Source organism: Rhagoletis zephyria, unplaced genomic scaffold, assembly GCF_001687245.7.
Source record: "Rhagoletis zephyria isolate East Lansing unplaced genomic scaffold, Rhagoletis_zephyria_1.1 Rzeph_scaffold_00490, whole genome shotgun sequence".
Taxonomy (NCBI): domain Eukaryota; kingdom Metazoa; phylum Arthropoda; class Insecta; order Diptera; family Tephritidae; genus Rhagoletis; species Rhagoletis zephyria.
In genome coordinates this window covers 68283-87348 of record NW_016157574.1, presented here as the reverse complement: position 1 = coordinate 87348, position 19066 = coordinate 68283, and the positions used below count along the sequence as shown (strand labels likewise).

The window sequence follows — 19066 nt, the reverse complement described above, 5'->3', positions numbered from 1 at the left end:
CTGATAACCAAAATTAACCCAGCATCCATAATTTCTAATCTGGAATTTTGTATATCTACTTGCATCGAAAAACACTTGGGTTTATGGTACATTTTCGCTTAAAGAAAATTGTGTAATATAAGCCGTCATCGATTCGCCAACAGTTAGCGAGTGGCGAAACGAACGAACTCAATGAGGTATAACCAAACTCGCTATCGTCTATCAGTGCTAGCTAGCTTTGTTGTTGCTTGCACATGCAAAATTCTTCTTTAAGCGACCGGAACTCAAATATAGCGAGCGAGAAGTGGCGAATCGATGACGGCTATAATGTTATAAAATAGTTAACCATAAAAACTTCAAAAATAACTTCAACAGTCGCTAGGCTTTTACTGAAATATTAAAACTTTTATGAAATATTTTTAATATTGTTTGTGTTTAAAGGAATCCCCAAAATTATAATAAATCACAAAATTACTATTGAAATAATTTTCTGGTATATTTTTTGTTAAATAACAAATTAGCCGCCTAGTTACCTGCAGCTTTTTTGGCAGATATTCTATTGAAAATTATGTCAAAAAGCTACCACATACTTACTAGTTTAAAAAGGAATTCGATTTTTTTCACCTTACCTTACGATTAATTTTTTTTTATTCTGGGAAAAAATTTAAAGCTTCAACCATCAAATATGTTTGCAATTGCATATATACATAACCTCAATAAAATAAAGAAATTTATGCAAATACATATGTACATGCAAATAGTTTTCACTTAAATTTTTTTTTATAAAATTGTTAACTTGTTTTTATTTGGAAAAGGAAATATTCGGATTGATTTCTAAATTTTGAATAAATAAATAAAAAAATTAAATTTTTAATTTTGTCATAAAAAAACGTCTGAAAATGCGTCATGCGAACCAAAAATTTAAAAGAAAAGATATTTTAATCATTATATGCACCCTGCACCTCGTCCGCACACGAATGATGTTTCTGCGTCATCCTGTAGCCGTTTCCGGGTTCCGTGTACCCCTACGATGAGCGGCAATCCACAAACGGCTTTTATCCTAAAAATATGCAATGCTAAAATATTTAATAAAGCTTCTGGTGGAAAAATTAACCCAGTAACAATAATTTTACTCAGAAATTTGTATACCTACACCATTGTAAACTATTAGAAAATTATTGTTCAATGAAAATGATACACTAATGTTATAAAATATTTAACCATAAGAAACTTGTAACAGTCGCTGTATTTTTAAACAATTATTTATGAAATTTCGTTAATTTTATTTGTGTTGAAAGGAATCGCCAAAATTATAATAAATTTGATCATCGGTTGGAGCGGTTGCCAAAAAAATTTTGCTTTTTATTATTTCTTTTATTTTTTAATTTTATTTGATTTATATACATATTTAGTTAATTTTTTTATTTTCTTTTTTTTTTAATCCACATTTTTTATTTTATTATTAGTTAATTAAAATGTTTAGCTTTAGAACTTATGTATATTACATTGGTAATGTTAACTTATAATTGAATGAATAACAAAAATTAAATGAATATTCTACTATCCGTGGGACTCGAACCTGCGACCTTGCGGCTCGTAACTCCGCATTACTGCCGTCTGTCAAGGCACAATTTTGATCAGATCAACTGCGCCGTTAATCCGGATCAACATTGCCGTCTGTCTATAGTGTCAACCAGGTTTGGAGCAACCGGCCCTTATACTTTAAACATGCAAGCAGATGCATTCAGCGTGTGGTCGCTTCTTATAGATTTACGTTCTTTGAGTAAATTTATTTCATATTCATTTTATTTTATTTTATTTCATTTTATTTAAATTAATTTTATTTAAATTTATTTTATATAAATTTAGTTTCTTAGCACAGTCAAGCCAGTTATTTTTCCTAATTCAATGCGTTTCCGCCCAAAACGACTACCTTATCAGCATACTGCTTTATCGACCATAATATTTTATCAGAAATTCCTCAAAACGTAGAATTGCTACCAGACTACATACTTACAAATTATGCCACCATTTAATTGGCAACACCACCACATGCGTCCGGCATGCGACTAGTGGCTAGTCATGGCAAGTAAATGGACCCCAATGGAAAATTAAAAAAAATCATACATACATATGTGTGTGTTTACATACTATGTATATATTTTAATTTGCCTTATAAGAAATGCACACATTTAAACGTTCGCTCTCATGAGAACAAGAATTTCGCATCCAGAGTTATCTTTGATGAAAACAGCTGATTTGTCATGAGAAAGGGAGAGAACTGTCAAATTTAAGACACACTGTTGCATTTTAAGATCGAAAACAAAATGTGGTCTGGCAATGTCGAACACCCACATACACACTACACATTAGTGCGACATTAGCAGCCAGCGTAGTGAGCGGTATCAGTGGAAAAAGCCGAATCCATTGCCCACAGTTTGTTCTTTCACCTAGTCAGTTGTCGTTTGGTCGAACCGTGTGGTCGCTCCGGTCCAACAGTTCCAACACTAGGCAGTAAGTTTAGGCAGTCACTCGGCCCAATAAATCACATGCAGTATTTTTTTTTTTGGGTAAAATCAAGTGTGATTCCTTCTGGGCTTGAACTGTTATGTGTGTGTGTGTGTGTGCGTGCAGTTGAAGGGCAGTGTAAAATCCGCTTTCGTACATGCATACACAAACAAAAGAAAAAATTCTGCAGTTCGGAGAGCACACTACACAGTTTTGTAATAATTGTGTTAAATAAAAGTAAAATAAAAAAAGAGGCAAAGAAATTGGAAAATTTTGTGAATATAAGCGCGTGTGCTACGTAACAGTTTTCGTTTTGGTCAAAGAAAAATTAGTATTTGGTTAATTTTGGACGCTTAACGAGAGTTTAATGCTAGCATTTTCTTACATTTTGTTCATTTCCTTGCACTGGACTTTTAACTGATTTTTTTGTTCTTTTTTTCTACTCAACGAAAGAGTTAAGATTTACACGCCGCTGCTGACACATTTCAATTGAACGTGGAAAATGTCGATCTATCGTATTTCAACGCGTAAGCTGCCTGAAGCGCAGGTGAGTAATAAATTAATATGAGTACTTCTGTAGTTGTTAAGCGGATGAAAGTGAATGGGGGAAGGGGGCGGTGAATGGGAAATCATGTAAAAGTGTTAAGAAGAAAACATAAACGTTTTTAAGAAAGGCAGTTAGAGTAAAGTGAGGGGAAGTCGAAATAAAAGTAACACTGACGTCGCAGCGACAGCAAAAGTACGCTGGTGTAGTAGCAGTGGACTTAGCACATGGGCGACGACGGTCGATGAGGGCAAACTACATTTGTACATACGTATGTATGTATGTAGGTATTTAATTGTTTTTGTAATTTGCGCTTCACCAGCGCCTGCAAAATGTATAGTTAAGCCAGCATTGTTGTAAAAGTAGTAAATGCAAATAAAATGAGTGCACGCGGTTCGCAGCAAAGTTTGCATAACACGCAGCAGAATTGTAAAGGCTTAAGAAGAAGAAGAGTCAGCCAGCAAATCTACTTTACATAAAAGGTCTTTTTTCTTTTCGTTTTAAATGAAAATCTTGAATGATGAGTGTAGTACTGCGAGTGAGTGGTTGGTGGCGACGAAAAAGAGCGCGCGCACGACCACATGACATAGGGGTGATGAACGGCAGCAATGCGGGGTGCTGCAGCCACGGCGCGGCGTCAAAGCATTATGTTGGTTATGTAGATTTTTTTTAACTCGCAGCGTTCTCGAACTTTTCTCCCCGGATTTGCTTTTGAAGACGGAAAAAAAGAGAAAAATTGCAAAATTAAACAAAAGGCAACACAAAAAAAGCGTTAAAAATTAGCGATACATACATATATGCACCCACCAACGAATTTTAATTAAATATATTTTTATTTTTTATTAATTAATTTTTTATCTAATTTGTTGGTGTTCTTTTTCTCAGGGGTATGGTATATATTTCTTTTCATTTTTTTATTTATATTTTATTTTTTCCATTTTTTATATTATATTTTTTAATTTTTTATCTTACATTTTTGGTTTTATTTGATTTAACCTTATTAGATAACATTTTTTTCAAGTTATAGGTATAAATACATATTATGTACATACATATTTAATTTTAATTAGTTAATTTTTCTTTGTTTCTTAATTAATTTGAATTTTGTTATTTTTATTTTTATATTTTTTTTTTTACTTAATCCTACCTATTTCATTTTCTCGTTTTACATCTCTGCATTTTTGTTAGGCAACGACGTCAGCGTCACCGTCAGCGCCTGCACGTACACAGTAGGACAATTTTTTGCAGTTCCAACATTCAATTCAACGAATGCCCTGCTAATACGCTGTTGTTGCCGAATAACATTGCACTTTCATTTCTCCATTTACACCTTCCGCTTTTTTCTTGCCGCACCGCCATTTATTGCTTCCTTTTCCTCTGCATTAAGCGCCATTTTCCCACGTCGGAGGCGTACACATCTCTGTTGCAGTCGCTGTCATAGCCATTGCCATTGTAAGCGGCGACAGAGCTCTCTAATCGAATCATTTATACGCTCTGTTGATTGAACATTGAAGGCTAACTTAATTATGTTAGAAATTATAATTTATTGACACCTTCTTAATCCTTTTATTTGCATTGAAATTTCTGCAGCTGTGCAAATTAAGATTATTTTAGTTTAATTTATACTTTGCCACTATTCGCAGCTCTGCTCTACACGTACGCCGCTCTCACACTCTTCTGCATACCCGCTAGCAGCGCTGCTATCTACTCACTCGTCCATTTAATGTTATAGCCGGCTGCATGCTAGTGGAGCTTCCGTCTTTACATACGTACTTCATTTATGCAGTCTTACTCGTTTTTACAAATGTCAACGATGTACATATGTGCATAAATAGCGTGGGAAAATATATTTATTACTGGAAATCCAGCCATTCTGCCATAGCAAACATCTGTGCTTTGTTGGCATTGGTGAAAAACCAATAATTTTTCTGCTTTTTTAGTTGTTGTTTGCAAACTCGTGATTAAGAAGCCAACAAAACAAACAAAAGCGAAGAACCGTACGAACGTTTAGTAGAGCGCGCGCACTCGTTATCGGTAGCGTTGGCGCTTTCGTTTGTCATTTTGTGTGTGACGCGGTCGACGGCGACGCAATTTGTACACGCAAAGCAGGCAAGCAAGCGAGAAATTTTCTTAACATTACATAAGCAACCCGCTGTGCAAAAGAAGAATTAGAGATTATGCAAAAAAAAATAACGAGTGGCAGTGGAAAAATTTTAATTCATAACTAAATTTTATGCCCTCGCTATTATTTTTATTGTACGTGTGATTGATAAAAATCATCGAATCGCCTGAGGTATTTTTTAACCGACTTCCAAAAAAGGAGGAGGTTATCAGTTCGTCGGAATATTTTATTTTTTTTTATGTATGTTACCGCATAACTTTGGACCACGTCACCCAATTTCAGTAATTCCTTTTGCATCGGAAAGGTAGTGTCTCAGAGGTGGTCCCATGCTAATGAGAATTGAAGTCGTTTTTTTTTTGCTAAAAATTACTCGTTTTTTTTTTATGACACAAAACTCAATTGAAATTTTTGCACTCACCGCACCTACGTATGTACATATGTATGTGGTATGTAAGTTTGCATGCGATTAGGGAAATAAAATTTTAATAACTTTTTTAATCAAACAACATTCAGTTTTAAGTGTTTATAGTCGCCATTCGAGTTGGAAAAAAAGTTCCATAATTCTTAATAAAATACAATATGTGATTATCGCAAAAATATGCCCTTCGCATTTTCGTTTTAAATACATACATACATATGTATGTAGTATTGGCCATACAGTAGATATTGGTATGCAAATGCTGCCACGCCGCCCACTTTTAAATTGCGTTTTATTTTGTTGCTTTTGTTTTTATATCTTATAAACACTTGACCAACTATTTTTATGGCCGGGCCTACACTACATATCTAACACCCTTATCACAGCTAGCCTGTGCTTCCCGTCTGATAAGATTAGGTAGCGCAAAGGTGTAAAATTGTTTTTGTTTTGCTATTTTCATATTTTTATTTTTTTCTCTTTTTTATTTTTTGTCTCTTTTTATCGCTGTGCGCTGTGCCGTTGCGTAACCATCGCCGTCAGTGTTGCCACAGACACATTTTTTTCCTACCAAAACTTCCTATCAAAATCAACCAAAACCTACAAAAAAATTTTGTTGAGTCTTGAATATTTTTTTCAATGTCAAATTTATTAAAAATATAGATAACTTAACATTTAGTAAAACTAAAACACAGCTGGTTAAATAAAAACAAAACTAACTACGTATAACAATTCATTTTACTGTATGACGTACGCGACCTAAGAAGATCTATTGTACTAAACCCTAATTGTAATCACTGCAACCTTAGGCTATTCGCACTTTGGACAGTGCCATATTCCAAATTTTAGATGGAGAAGACAATCGTTCTCCAAGGTGTATCAGCCGACGATTGATGTTTCATCGGTACCTCATAGAATATATTCTGGAGTTTCCTCAACCAGCCCACAGAACCTACGGTCCGTCTCTACAGAAAGCGCCATTTGATTAAAATGGTACCTTAACTTGCAGTGTGGCTTGCCTTAGTATCTTTGCCTTCCGCCTGTGGGCAGCAATCTGAGATTCTTCCCAGCTTCTAAGTAGTTGTGCAGTGTATCCATTAGATGTGCCGCAGAATGGCTCGGAACCATGCAAGGGCATTTCGGCTCCATGCTTTGCGAGACAGTCAGCATTTTCGTTGCCTTTAAATCCTTCATGTCCCGGAAACTAGCACAGCGCTACACTGTTGTGGGCTCTCAGGTGGTTCAAGAGTCCGCAAGCCTTGATGCCGTTCTAAAAGCGTATAAGGCCTTTAACATTTGTCCTTAACCGAAGACATTTTGCGAACACAGACTTCTATTGCAAATACCTTCCTCTGGAATATGGCTGGGTACGAGCCCATTGGCATACTTTTCTGGAATCTGGGCCTAAGTACGTCATAAAGTATATATGGATATTCATGTTCATTCATATTGGCAATAATAAGTGTATTCGTTTGCACTTACGAATCAGGTATGTTTACATGTTTGCGAACGCTATTATACGAACGCACCGATGAAATATTCGTGTAAATAAGGTTGCTAAAATGTTAGGAGATACATATATATTTTCTATTTTTCGCGAGTACATAACTCTTACTCATTGTCACGAAACCTACCAAAATCCAACCTAGCCTACCAACCTACCAAATGGAAAATAACCTACCAGTTTTGTTAGGAAATGCTTATGTGTGGCAACACTCATCGCCGTACTACGTCCACTATTTTTTCTATGTACATACATACATACGTACATATGTAGAGCACTTTGTATATCGTTGGCCTTTTGGCTCGTGCGCAATACTAATGCTTGTGCTAATTTGAAAAAAGAATATAAAGTAAACAGCAATATGTTAAAAGCAACTGAAGTGAAAAAAATTGTACACCAAGTGACTGCGTATTTTTATCTCAACGCTTGATACTTAAGCCTTTGCGCTGATTGATGGTATTTACTTGGTCGATGTTCAGACACGGAAACTTTTGTTGCGGCAACTAGAAGCTTGTATGGAGAGAGCGACCAAAAAAGAAATCGCCGATAATAAGCAACATCGAGTTTCCGTTGTCCTGATAAAAGGTTGAGCTCTTACAATTTACTAGTAGATATAAAGTGCCTTGTACCCAGCATCCTCCGATAGATGCCTTTCATTTGTGCTCTCTGAGAGNGATCTAGCCGCCATAAAAGAGGCAGCCGATTAGCTACACACCGATGTTTTGGCGATTAGAAGAGTAAATATCTACTCTGATAGTCAAGCTGCAATCAAGTTGCTGGGATTTTATTTAGACTATTAAACTTGCGGCCTACTCCTGGACAGATTTGCTAAAAGTCGACTCAGCGAGAGTTGGGCAAAAATCCCAACATACATTGTTGCAAGCTCTTTCTGGCCGGTTGTTGGCCGCAGATAGTGAAGGGGGCTTCTGCAGCTGGCTAAGCGCTAGTTCTCGATTCTTACAGGTGTGCTGAACGGACACTGTCCTTTGAGAACCCACTTAAGGACGAGGTGGAATGATCTTAACAATTCCTTCTCAGTTGGCCGGCTTTTGCTAGACAGCGATTTAAACACCTCGGAGCATGTTTCGTTATTACTCCCGAGTAACTCTCCGGAGTGGACATCAGATCGCTACGGAACTTTGTTTTGAGCATCCGATTAACTGTAGTTAAGGTTAATTAATGTCGAAGTGCATGAAAAGTGATGTCGGAGGTCATGAACATTTTGTCCGCATGCTGGGCCATAAATCTGGCACTTTCGAGTTGAAAGGTGGGTATACGTACGACTCCATATCCGTTCTGTAGTCGGCAGAAGTCTATGGCATCCCACGAGGAACTACTTCGATTGCATGTTGCTGGGTTCTTTCAGCGCCAGTGATTAGTGATCTATGTATGTGGCATCCAAAATTGCAAAAAAAAATTAATCAAAGTTAAAGGTATCACGAATTATTATTAACCGAATTTCGCATTGCCATTCTTAATCAAGAATGGTGATCTACGAGAATCGGAATTCTGAGTATGGAGCTACATCTATTGGCAGACCACTAAAAATCCTTAATCACGTGCCTTACGCTTGTCGGTCAAGAATATTTTCCATGCCTCTTATTATCATCTTTCCATAGAACAACCTTATTTGTTATATGTTTGTTTATGTAAGCAAGTTCACTATCATTTAATGAACTTCTGCCGACTCAATTGAGGAATACCTAAAGTGCACACGTGCTGTTCAGCTTAACAACTGAAGCGCTCTACTCCCACACTGCGGCTGTTCGGTACTTGGGCGTGGTGCTTTTTGGGGGGCTCGTCCTTTAGGATCACACCATAACGACAACACTTCATTAATATGACGCATGTATTTGTTTATTATCTTTCTAATTTTCTTNATGGTGCTTTTTGGGGGCTCGTCCTTTAGGATCACACCATAACGACAATACTTCATTAATATGACGCATGTATTTGTTTATTATCTTTCTAATTTTCTTATTTTTGGCTTCCTATTCGTTTTTCTTTTACGTATTTCTATGGCATTATTACGCTTTCATCCCTTTTTTTTGATGAAAGGCATGAGTGCAGGCATGACCTCTGCTACTCCTGTCAAAGCGGTCACTTGCCATGCGTCAGAAAATGAGAGCAAGCACGCAATGGCCGGCATGTCACGCTCTTTGTCGCGTAAATAAAAATTAAAAGAAAGGAAAATAAAACAAAAACAAAAAAATATAAAATTAAATTAAATTAAAAAGTGAATTAAACGTTGTAATAAAATTTATTCAAATTTAAAAATAGGGTAGAAGTAATTTAAAATAAAAATAGGCGAAATAAAATAAAATAATATAAAATAAAATAAATGAAATAGATTCGAATAAAATGAAATGAAATAAAATAAAATAAAACACAATAGAATAAAATAGAATAGAATAGAAATAACATTATTAAACCATAAAGCTTTTGTGAAATATAATGAAATGAAACGAAGTGAAATAAAATAAAATAAAACAACATAAAATAAAATAGAATAAAATAAAATAAAATAGAATAAAATTAAATTCAATTCAATTCAATTCAATAAAGTAAAATGGAATAGAACAAAAAAAATAAATAGAACAAAAAAAAATGAAATAAAATAAAATTAATAAAAAATATAATTTTTATTGAAGTATAAAATTAAATTAAAAAAAATAAAAATAAAATAAAACTGAATTAAAAGTTAAGTCCCACACTCGGGGAAGGTAGTTCAGAGACTAGCGCCCCCGACCAGTGCAGAGCGCATAAAGCGAACAAAAAAAGGAATTCAAAATAAAAAGTAAGGAAAATAAAACAAAGCAACGTAAAATAAAATAGTAAAAAAAATAAAAAACAAAATAAAATAAGATAAACAATTATAAAAAAATTTAAATAAATAAAAAATCATAATATTATAATATAATCAATAATACGCGTGTAACAACTTAATAAAAAGGAAAGCAGAACAAAATAAATAAAAAATTTAAAAAAATGTTCATTAAGAGAAAAACATTTCAAATAAACAATTTAAAAAAAAATTGCACAAATTTGTTGGTGCTTCGTTAAAGCAACCATCTCTATTAGCACAGTTGATTTAAAAAATTTAATTTACCTTTTCTGTGTACTCGTGGATATTTACTATTTTCAGTCAACAATTTTCGATAACATTTTTTTACCGTCTTATGTAAATTGAATACGTGGTGATTGATGCGCACTTGAACCCACATTTTACCTCGCTGGCAGTTGATAATTAGTCGCAAATTTGAGCGCTGATATTTATTATTGCAAAAGTAAATAACGACAGTGCGAAATGCAAAAAAAAAATGCATAAAAACGATAAAAAAAATAAATAAATATAAAAAAGAAAAAGCAAAGTGCAAAAATTAAAATTGCAATTGCCCTTGTGTAAATATCTTACAAGCATAACACTTGTCAAAGCCGAGAGTTCGATGAGATAAGTAAGTAAAGGCCAAAAATGCCAATTGCAAGTCTGTTTCGAGCTTACAAAACAACTCATTAACCTTCGAAAAATTTATTACCCACAGACAGTAGATTGCGAACGATGTTAAAATGATGAAAGTATTGAGCGCGCTTTCAAGTGTTGTTTTTCATACACTTATTGAATTTTTTTGCATTTATAAAGCTTTAGTTCGAAAGGTATGTACGTACATACAAATGAAGCCAGGAAATTTAAAGATAGTCGATTCTTTTGTTGTATAAGTGATACAGTTTTGTGATTGATTATTTTTTTGATTGGTTTTATTTTAATTTATTTAATTTTTAATTATATATTTATATATTTTATATATCATTTAATTTTATTTTTCGTGTATTAAATTTATTTCATTTTTATTACCATATGTACTTAAGTATTTATTTGAAAATACTTTTTTAACCATCGATTTTTTCTCAATTCTCTCAGATACATGTCAACATTATGTTACTTNGTTCCTTAAGAGAAAAACATTTAAAAAAAACAATTAAAAAAAAATTGCACAAATTTGTTGGTGCTTCGTTATAGCAAACATCTCTATTGGCACAGTTGATTTAAAAAATTTAATTTATTTTTTATGTGTACTCGAGGATATTTAAAATTTTCAGTCAACAATTTTCGGTAACATTTTTTTCCCGTCTTATGTAAATTGAATACGTGGTGATTGATGCGCACTTGAACCCACATTTTACCTCGCTGGCAGTTGATAATTAGTCGCAAATCGCATCGATTTTTTCTCAATTCTCTCAGATACATGTCAACATTATGTTACTTAACTTACTTTATTGTTCCGACATGGTCGACTTTTCTTACACATGCAACATTTAACGGCGGCTTTAACAGTGCATTTTATCCGCTTGACTCATTTTAAATTAAATGATTTACGACTTAAGGCGGGCAAATGCCAATTATTCTATTAAAGTGACAGCAAAAAAAAATAAGATTAAATAGAACTGGCGCGTGTGATGACGGAAAGTAACTTTTTGCAACAGTTCATAATTTATTGTTGTGAAAAATTAAAAAAAAACTGCGTTTACAAATCAGGTTTCTACTAACCCACGCTGCGGGCAACCAGTATGTATGTGTGCAGCGGAGCGTGTTCGTGTGCATTATGCATAATTTAGGAATCAATGACTTGAACTTGCATATTCATTCAATATTCGTGCGTTTTTTTTTATTAAAATTAGCACATTGACATTTCTTATAAAATATTAGCAGTCGTGCGCGGTATGTTTTTTGGGAGCAATGAGCTGTTAGTGAGCATTTAACTGGTTTAGTATGCAACAGCGTTGCCAACAATTTTTTACAGGTTTAGTTCAATTATCGAAATTTGACTTTTTAGTGAAAAATCTGATAGTTTCAACAATTAAATGCAAATTCTAATTAAAAAAAAACTTTTCGAATTTAATGCTGTTAGAGTTCAAAGTAACTTAAAAAGAGATTACTTAATCGAATTTAAAATTATTTTATAAAATTATCTTAATCTTAAATCCCTTGCAACATTTGCATGTTTATGTAAATCGCAATAGCCGGCAAAAATATTTGCAAATATCCATTTGTAAAACAAAGGACGGCATCATGCTCTTTCTCTTCCCCTTCACCTTTGGCATCTCGCACTCTAACGCGCTCATTCATCCCCTCTCAATCACCTTCAATATCAACCCTGCACTGCTTTTCTCTTTACTATGCTTAAATTTTTTCTGTGATTTATTGATTTTTCGCACAAAATACAACGTAACAAGAAAAAGGCAACCACAACAACAATGTCATAAATACATATATACATTATTACAAACATATCTACATACAAATTTAGTACGCGAAGAGCTTCTGTTACGTAAACATGACGTACAAAATGTAAAAGAAAATTTAGCTGAAGCAAAAAGAATTCCGCAAAAATCAAAAATTTTAAAGCTTTCGTGAATTTTTGTTCATGCTATAAATTGGCAGCGACTGTTATTAATTTTGCTGACGCAGTGTGGAGCGAAAATATATGCAAGCGTTAAGCACCACAAGCATGCTTTTGTAATGTGGTTCAGAGTGGCATTCGACGTTTGCTCGAATTATATTGAGAGCGAGAAATTAAGCAGATATGCATGTTTATTTTATTTCGATTAATTTTGTTTTGTTTAAATTCGTAATTTCCGCTACTGCTCTTTTTTATTTTTAATTGTTTTAATTTTTTTTCTTAAAGTAAATTTTATTTTATTTTAAATATTTGTTAAATTTTCATTATTNTTTTAATTTATTTTTTTCCTTAAAGTAAATTTTATTTTATTTTAAATATTTGTTAAATTTTCATTATTTTTGATTTTAATACAATTTTCCTTTATTTTATTTTTATATGAGAAAATAAAAAAATTAAAGAAAAAATAAAACAAAACTCACAATTAAAAAAATATATTTTTATTATAAAAATAAGATGAGATAAATTATAAAAAATGAAAAAATAAGAAAGTGTCAAAAATATACATATGATATGAAACGTTTTAATAAAAATATAAAAATATGTACATATGTATGCTTGAATATTATATATTATTTATTTCGTTATATTTTAATTTTCTTTGGTTTTATTTCGATTACACAGGTTTAAAAAAAAACAAAAGTGTATGCATATTAAACCAAACCTATATATCCCTATGTTATTCGACATGCTGATGCGAGTCCGAGGTCCGTTAGCCTCCATCACGTCAGGTTCGTGGTCATTTGAAGATCAAGTAGGGAAAAATTCATTGAATAAACCTTGGCATGACCTTCAGATGACCTTGAGGAATCGGTTTCAGTGACAAAAAAAAACACTTTTTTTTTAATTTTTATTGAAAAATTTTATGTCCTGTTTGACCTTCAAATGACCTGGAAGCTGACATTATGGAGGTTAACGGAACTCGGATTCGGGTTCAGCGAATGTAAAACCTTATGGATATGAATTTTCAGGTTTATTCAATGAATTTTTCCCTACTTGACCTTCAACTGACCACGAACCAGACGTGATGGAGGCTAACAGACCTCGGATTCGCATTCAGCGTGTCGAATAACATAGGGATATATACATCGGCGTAGCCAGAATGAAATTTAAGGGGGGGATCGACCCTATTAAGCTGGCATTTCAGGGTACTATTATATATATATATATATATATGTATATATAAGGAAAATTTTAAAGTTAGGGGGGCTCGAGCACCCCCCTGCCCCTACCTGGCTACGCCCATGGATATATACATAGGTTTGGTTTAATATGCATACATTTTTTTTTAATTTAATAAAATAATAATTTAATTTAAAATTTTTTTTTCTGTTTTAATTTTCTTACATTTTTTTATATATTTGTTATTTTTATTTGTATTACAAAAATTGCAATCTTAATTTAATTTAATAAAACAATTAATTAAAGTAATATAACTTTATGTTATCTCATTTCATGTTAAGTTAAGTTAACTTATGTTATATTAAAAATTTTATGTTATCTTATGTACATATTTTCCTTCTCAATATTTTTTTTAACAAATATTTNAATTTTTTTTTTGTAAACCTGTGTTATTTTTGTTTTATTTTTATTTGTATAATTTTCAAATTAATTGAAGGAAGTTATAGTATATGTACATGTTATTTCATATCATGTCATGTTAGATTATATTTTACTTAAAAAAAAACATTAAATGAATTAAAGGAACATTCCATGCAAACGAGGAAAACAATATATTTTTTAAAATTCCATAATTCTACTATTTAACCAAATAATCATAGCTAAATGTCTGTATCTCAACAAATTGTTGAAAAATATTAATAAAATTAACATACATAATTAGTTTTAACCCAGCCACAAAGACCTGTCAGCATTTTAAATATTTTTTTTTATTTTTATATATGTAGCTATGAATATTACATCAGCCTAAATTTTAATGAAAACGAAGGCGTATAGTATATATTTTCAAAAAAAAATAAAAAATCTGCCTTGAAAATTAAGTGCTCCGGCTAAAACTCTTACTTGAGTGCACAAAGGTAAAATAAAGGAACTTTTCAGTCTACAACGATTCGCATTCATTCGAATAATATCTACAAAGATCTTAGAAATTGTTTGGTATTTTTTTTAAAGGAATTCCGTACATTAGTTATTTATCTATGTCAAACAATATACATATTTTACTATAAGTTCCGAGGAGATAGTTTTAATTCACAGTTAATCACATTCTGGATGTGCCAGCAGTGACAATGGAATGCCCCAATAATAAAAGATTTAAATTAAAAAAAAAAAATTATTTTTTTTAATAAAAATAAAAAATATATAAAAAATTTTAAATAGCAGAAATACAACAAAATGTCAAAAACATAATTTTCTACAAAATAAAATTTATTTAAAAAATGAAAGTATGTGAAATAAAATAAATTTAATTTAAAATTTTTTTTTTCTGTTTTAATTTTCTTACATTTTTTTATATATTTGTTATTTTTATTTGTATTACAAAAATTGCAATCTTAATTTAATTTAATAAAACAATTAATTAAAGTAATATAACTTTATGTTATCTCATTTCATGTTAAGTTAAGTTAACTTATGTTATATTAAAAATTTTATGTTATCTTATGTACATATTTTCCTTCTCAATATTTTTTTTAACAAATATTTAATTTTTTGATTTATACATATTTTACTCTCTCATGACATTTCATATGATAAAAGCATCCAGTGCAGTATTATAATACCATAATTCATAACCTACAATTATTTTGTCACACATGTCGTGCGCATCACTTTATTATTCTTGGGTCTTATGTAACTCGCCGTTTGCACGCAAAAGCAATTGCAACTATCAATTTACTAAAACTCAAAAATATGTAAGTACTTTAGCTACGCTAGATGCATTCTAAAACAAGCTGCTGAATTTTAAAGCTCATTTAAAATCGTATGAAAGTAAATTTTAACTGCCACTAAACACACAAATTATCGGCTCGCACTCCAGCACATCTGTCGCGCATAGCCTTGTGTGAAGCAGCTGTCAACTGACACGGCACTCGAAACTATACAAAACATAATACGAATACCAGCAAGCTCGAAATGCATTCGAGTGAAACGTCATAAAGTTACTATTGCAGCGAGAATATTAAGAAATAAATGCCCCTTACGAACTGCAAGTCAGCAAGCGGTGTTATAGTTAATTTAGAGTTAATTTAGTTGCGATAAGATAAAACTATTAGCGCGTGCAAAAAAGCTTTGAATGACGTCAATACGCCGAAAAAATCTCAGCATTTAGCTACTGTACAAACATACATGCATATGTACATATGTATGGCACATAGCTGTTGTAGTTTTGTCAGCTGATTAGCTGACTTGCTGGTCCTTTAATGTTTGAGGATTTGTGGCCAGCATTTAGTTGCCGCTTCGGTGCACTGTGTCACTAATTCACTATTTGTTTAGCTGTTGCACTTAAATTTTTCTTTTCAAATTTTCCGCCATTTGCGTGTTATTTGTTTTTCACAAAAAAAAAGCCAGGTGCTATCTAATAATAGATCTCATTTGTTTTCAAATTACTTTAGAATTTGTGGCATTATTCATGTGACGATCGTTTATAAACAAGATAAACTACATACATACACATATATGTACATACAAACATGTACGTGGGGCGTTCAAAATCTAAAAAAAATTAAAAACAATTCATAAATTTGTAATGTACTCATTCCACTTTCATTTATTGTAGAGTGCGCCCCATAATACTATACTTAAATATTGCGCAATACTCACAGCTACCATTGTGATTTTTGTTCAATCTTTTTTGAGATGGCATATTTTCAAAAAATGTTTCAAGAAAAAAAATTACAAAATATTTATTTTCATAGAGAATTTCGATGTGTGTATGTGTGATTTTTTTCAAATTTTTTCCTCGCACATGAAGTGTGAATCCCGTCCATTTTGGTATGGAACGCCCCACATATGAATCTATATATGTATGTACTAAGTGCATTTAGTTATCGCTCTTTCGTTTGTTACAGTTAAGTATGGTGTTTTTTTTTCATATTTTTACTCCTCTGTTATTTTGAATGCAATTATAGCTTTTGTGTGCTCAATGAATATGTAAAATTGCTTGAAGTTGATTACCAAATTATTTCAGTGCACAATAAACATTTTCAAGCCAAAAAAAAAACCTGTAAAAGGGAAGTGATCGCGAAGGCTTGCACTGTGCGCTCGTTACGAGTAAAGTTTTCAAAGTCGCTGAACACTTCATTGAGTTATCGATCGATAGCTTTTGCAGGACATTGAATTCGGCCTTGAATTTTAAGTTATTTTTCGTTTCCGTGTTTTGGGTAAGAATATTTTTACTTCATAACGAATTTACTTTATCGCTTGTAAATTTTTCTTTTTTTATCACAATTCGTAATTATAATTTTTCGCAAAAGATTTATGGCTTTATTCATAAAAAATAAAGTAGGTTTAAAGAGTTTTATAAATTGACGTTTTCATTGATTTTTCAATTTACAAAACTTTTTATAAAGCTACTTTACTTTTTATGAATAAGGCCATTACTTTATTTCTTAGTCCTTAACTTCCAATATTGCTTGCGAAAATTGTGAATATGCTTGGCGCTCATGAGGATTTAATATGAAACAGGCTTTCGATTCTCTTACTTGCATTTTTAATTATTATCGATATTTTTGAAAATTCATATGGCAATTGTATCAAATAAGCTTTTAAAAGTATGTGGTTTAGGCAGTTTTTAATGAATGAATCACTTTTTTATCGATATACAATGTAATTATCGAAAAACTTATCGATACACATATGTATGAATTTTTGTTTTTACTAATACGTTAAAATATTTATCGATAAGCATAACATTTATCATAAAATTACATCGATGTATGTTCTTTATATAATATTAATCGATATTTCTACCAATAATATTTATCGATATTTGTACCAATAGAAATACGCATACAATTTTCGATAAATTTCTCGATATATATTAGGTTTATCGAATTTGGTTTTGAACATACTTAGCCACACTTTTTTATCGTAATCTAACCGGGCAGTTCTGGCAACTCTTTTCACTCACCAAACTTTCAAATAACAAAAGTCTTTCTGCCAACTATCTTAAAAACTCTTTTCTGCCTTTCGAAAGACTAGTTTACATAATTTTAATTATTTGTATAAAAATGCAATGAAATTGAAAAAAGTTTTTCTTTTTAAAGGGCTGTTTGCAGTTCTAAAAAAAAAAAACCAAAAATTCATGTAAAATGACCCACAAGAAATGGAAAAGAACTTTTCTTCTATAAAAATTTCTTAAGTCAGTTTGCAGCTCTGAAGAAACATTGCTAGAATATTTATTTCTTCACGAAAATGCACAGCAAAGCAAAGTACCTTTTCAACCAACAAAAAAAAATTAAAAATATTTCTTGTGATTTTCCTTGAGAACTGAAATTAAAGAGGATATAAATTAAATTAATAACAAAATTTAACAAAAAAATAAAAAAATTCCGTTGCCCGAGTTTTCGAACCTCGTCATACATATGTATGTACATAAGTACATATGTATATACAATCTTAAACTGTAAACTAATTAACATTAAGCTGTGAATTTTCTTACCGTCCCAGCAAAAATTTCGGTAGCGTTTCTAAAGGCAATTGATGCTAAGTCCTAACCTTAGAATGAGTAACCATTGCTTCACTTCTTTATTTCATTTGCTCGTAAGGCAGAGAGGAAAACATATCAAGTTCTAAAAACAAAAAAAAAAAAATATAAAAAAAATATGTAGAAATGCATCTAAATGCTCTGTAGAATTAAGTGTGCAAGCGTTTGATAACTTTTTCCTGATTCCATACCTATCCACTTCTGGCGTAAAAAAGTTTTTAGCTGGGTTACTTTCCCATACACACTCACCGACAAAAGTAAGTAAACATTTCGCATACAATGCTATGTCTAGAGTACTTTGTTGTAGATTTCCATGTCACATGATGATGATAATGAATATTATACACAAACGTAAAACTGATTTATTGCATTTTAGCGAAAATTCTGTTTCACTGTTTACACTTCAGATTCCGATGTTGGTGCATGCATACATACATACATATGTATGTAGTATATTTGTATTAGAGATGAGCGCGGGATATCGGGACCCGCGGGACCCATGGTACTGATTTCAAAGTGGCCGGGATGGGCGGTATCAGGAAGGTCTTTAAAAATTTTGCGGGCAGGACGGGACCAAAATCCTTTCCCGATACTCCCAATAAAACCCGCAATCTCCGCAAATTCCGAAAATCTTCCTTAAATACGTTTTATGAAATTGACACGAAAACGAACAACAAAGGAAAACAAGTAAGAAAGTCTAAGTTCGGGCGGAGCCGAACATTAAATACCCGGCGCAAGTATTAAATATATGTTTTTTCACCTTTCCGAAACCTTCCGCTAGATGGTAAGCCGGGGTGTATCAATTTTGAGTAAATTAGCGTCCTTCAATTTCGAAATATTGAAGTTTCAAGCATTTCTGAAATTTACCGTTATATG

General features: G+C 32.1%; 1 protein-coding gene across 2 annotated transcripts in view; it reads left to right on the top strand.

Moving 5' to 3' along the window:
* Nucleotides 1–2343: 2343 nt before the first annotated feature.
* Nucleotides 2344–19066, top strand: part of kdn (citrate synthase) — a 35473-nt gene continuing 18750 nt past the window's right edge. Inside the window, exons 1-2 of one of the 2 annotated variants that reach the window (XM_017611999.1) lie at nucleotides 2344–2493; nucleotides 2941–3034. In XM_017611999.1, the coding sequence (XP_017467488.1) occupies nucleotides 2990–3034 (45 nt within the window). In that variant the 5' untranslated portion in view covers nucleotides 2344–2493; nucleotides 2941–2989. Of the gene's footprint in view, nucleotides 2494–2603; nucleotides 2703–2940; nucleotides 3035–19066 lie in introns of those variants that run through there. The other variant, XM_017612000.1, reaches the window with a different exon arrangement.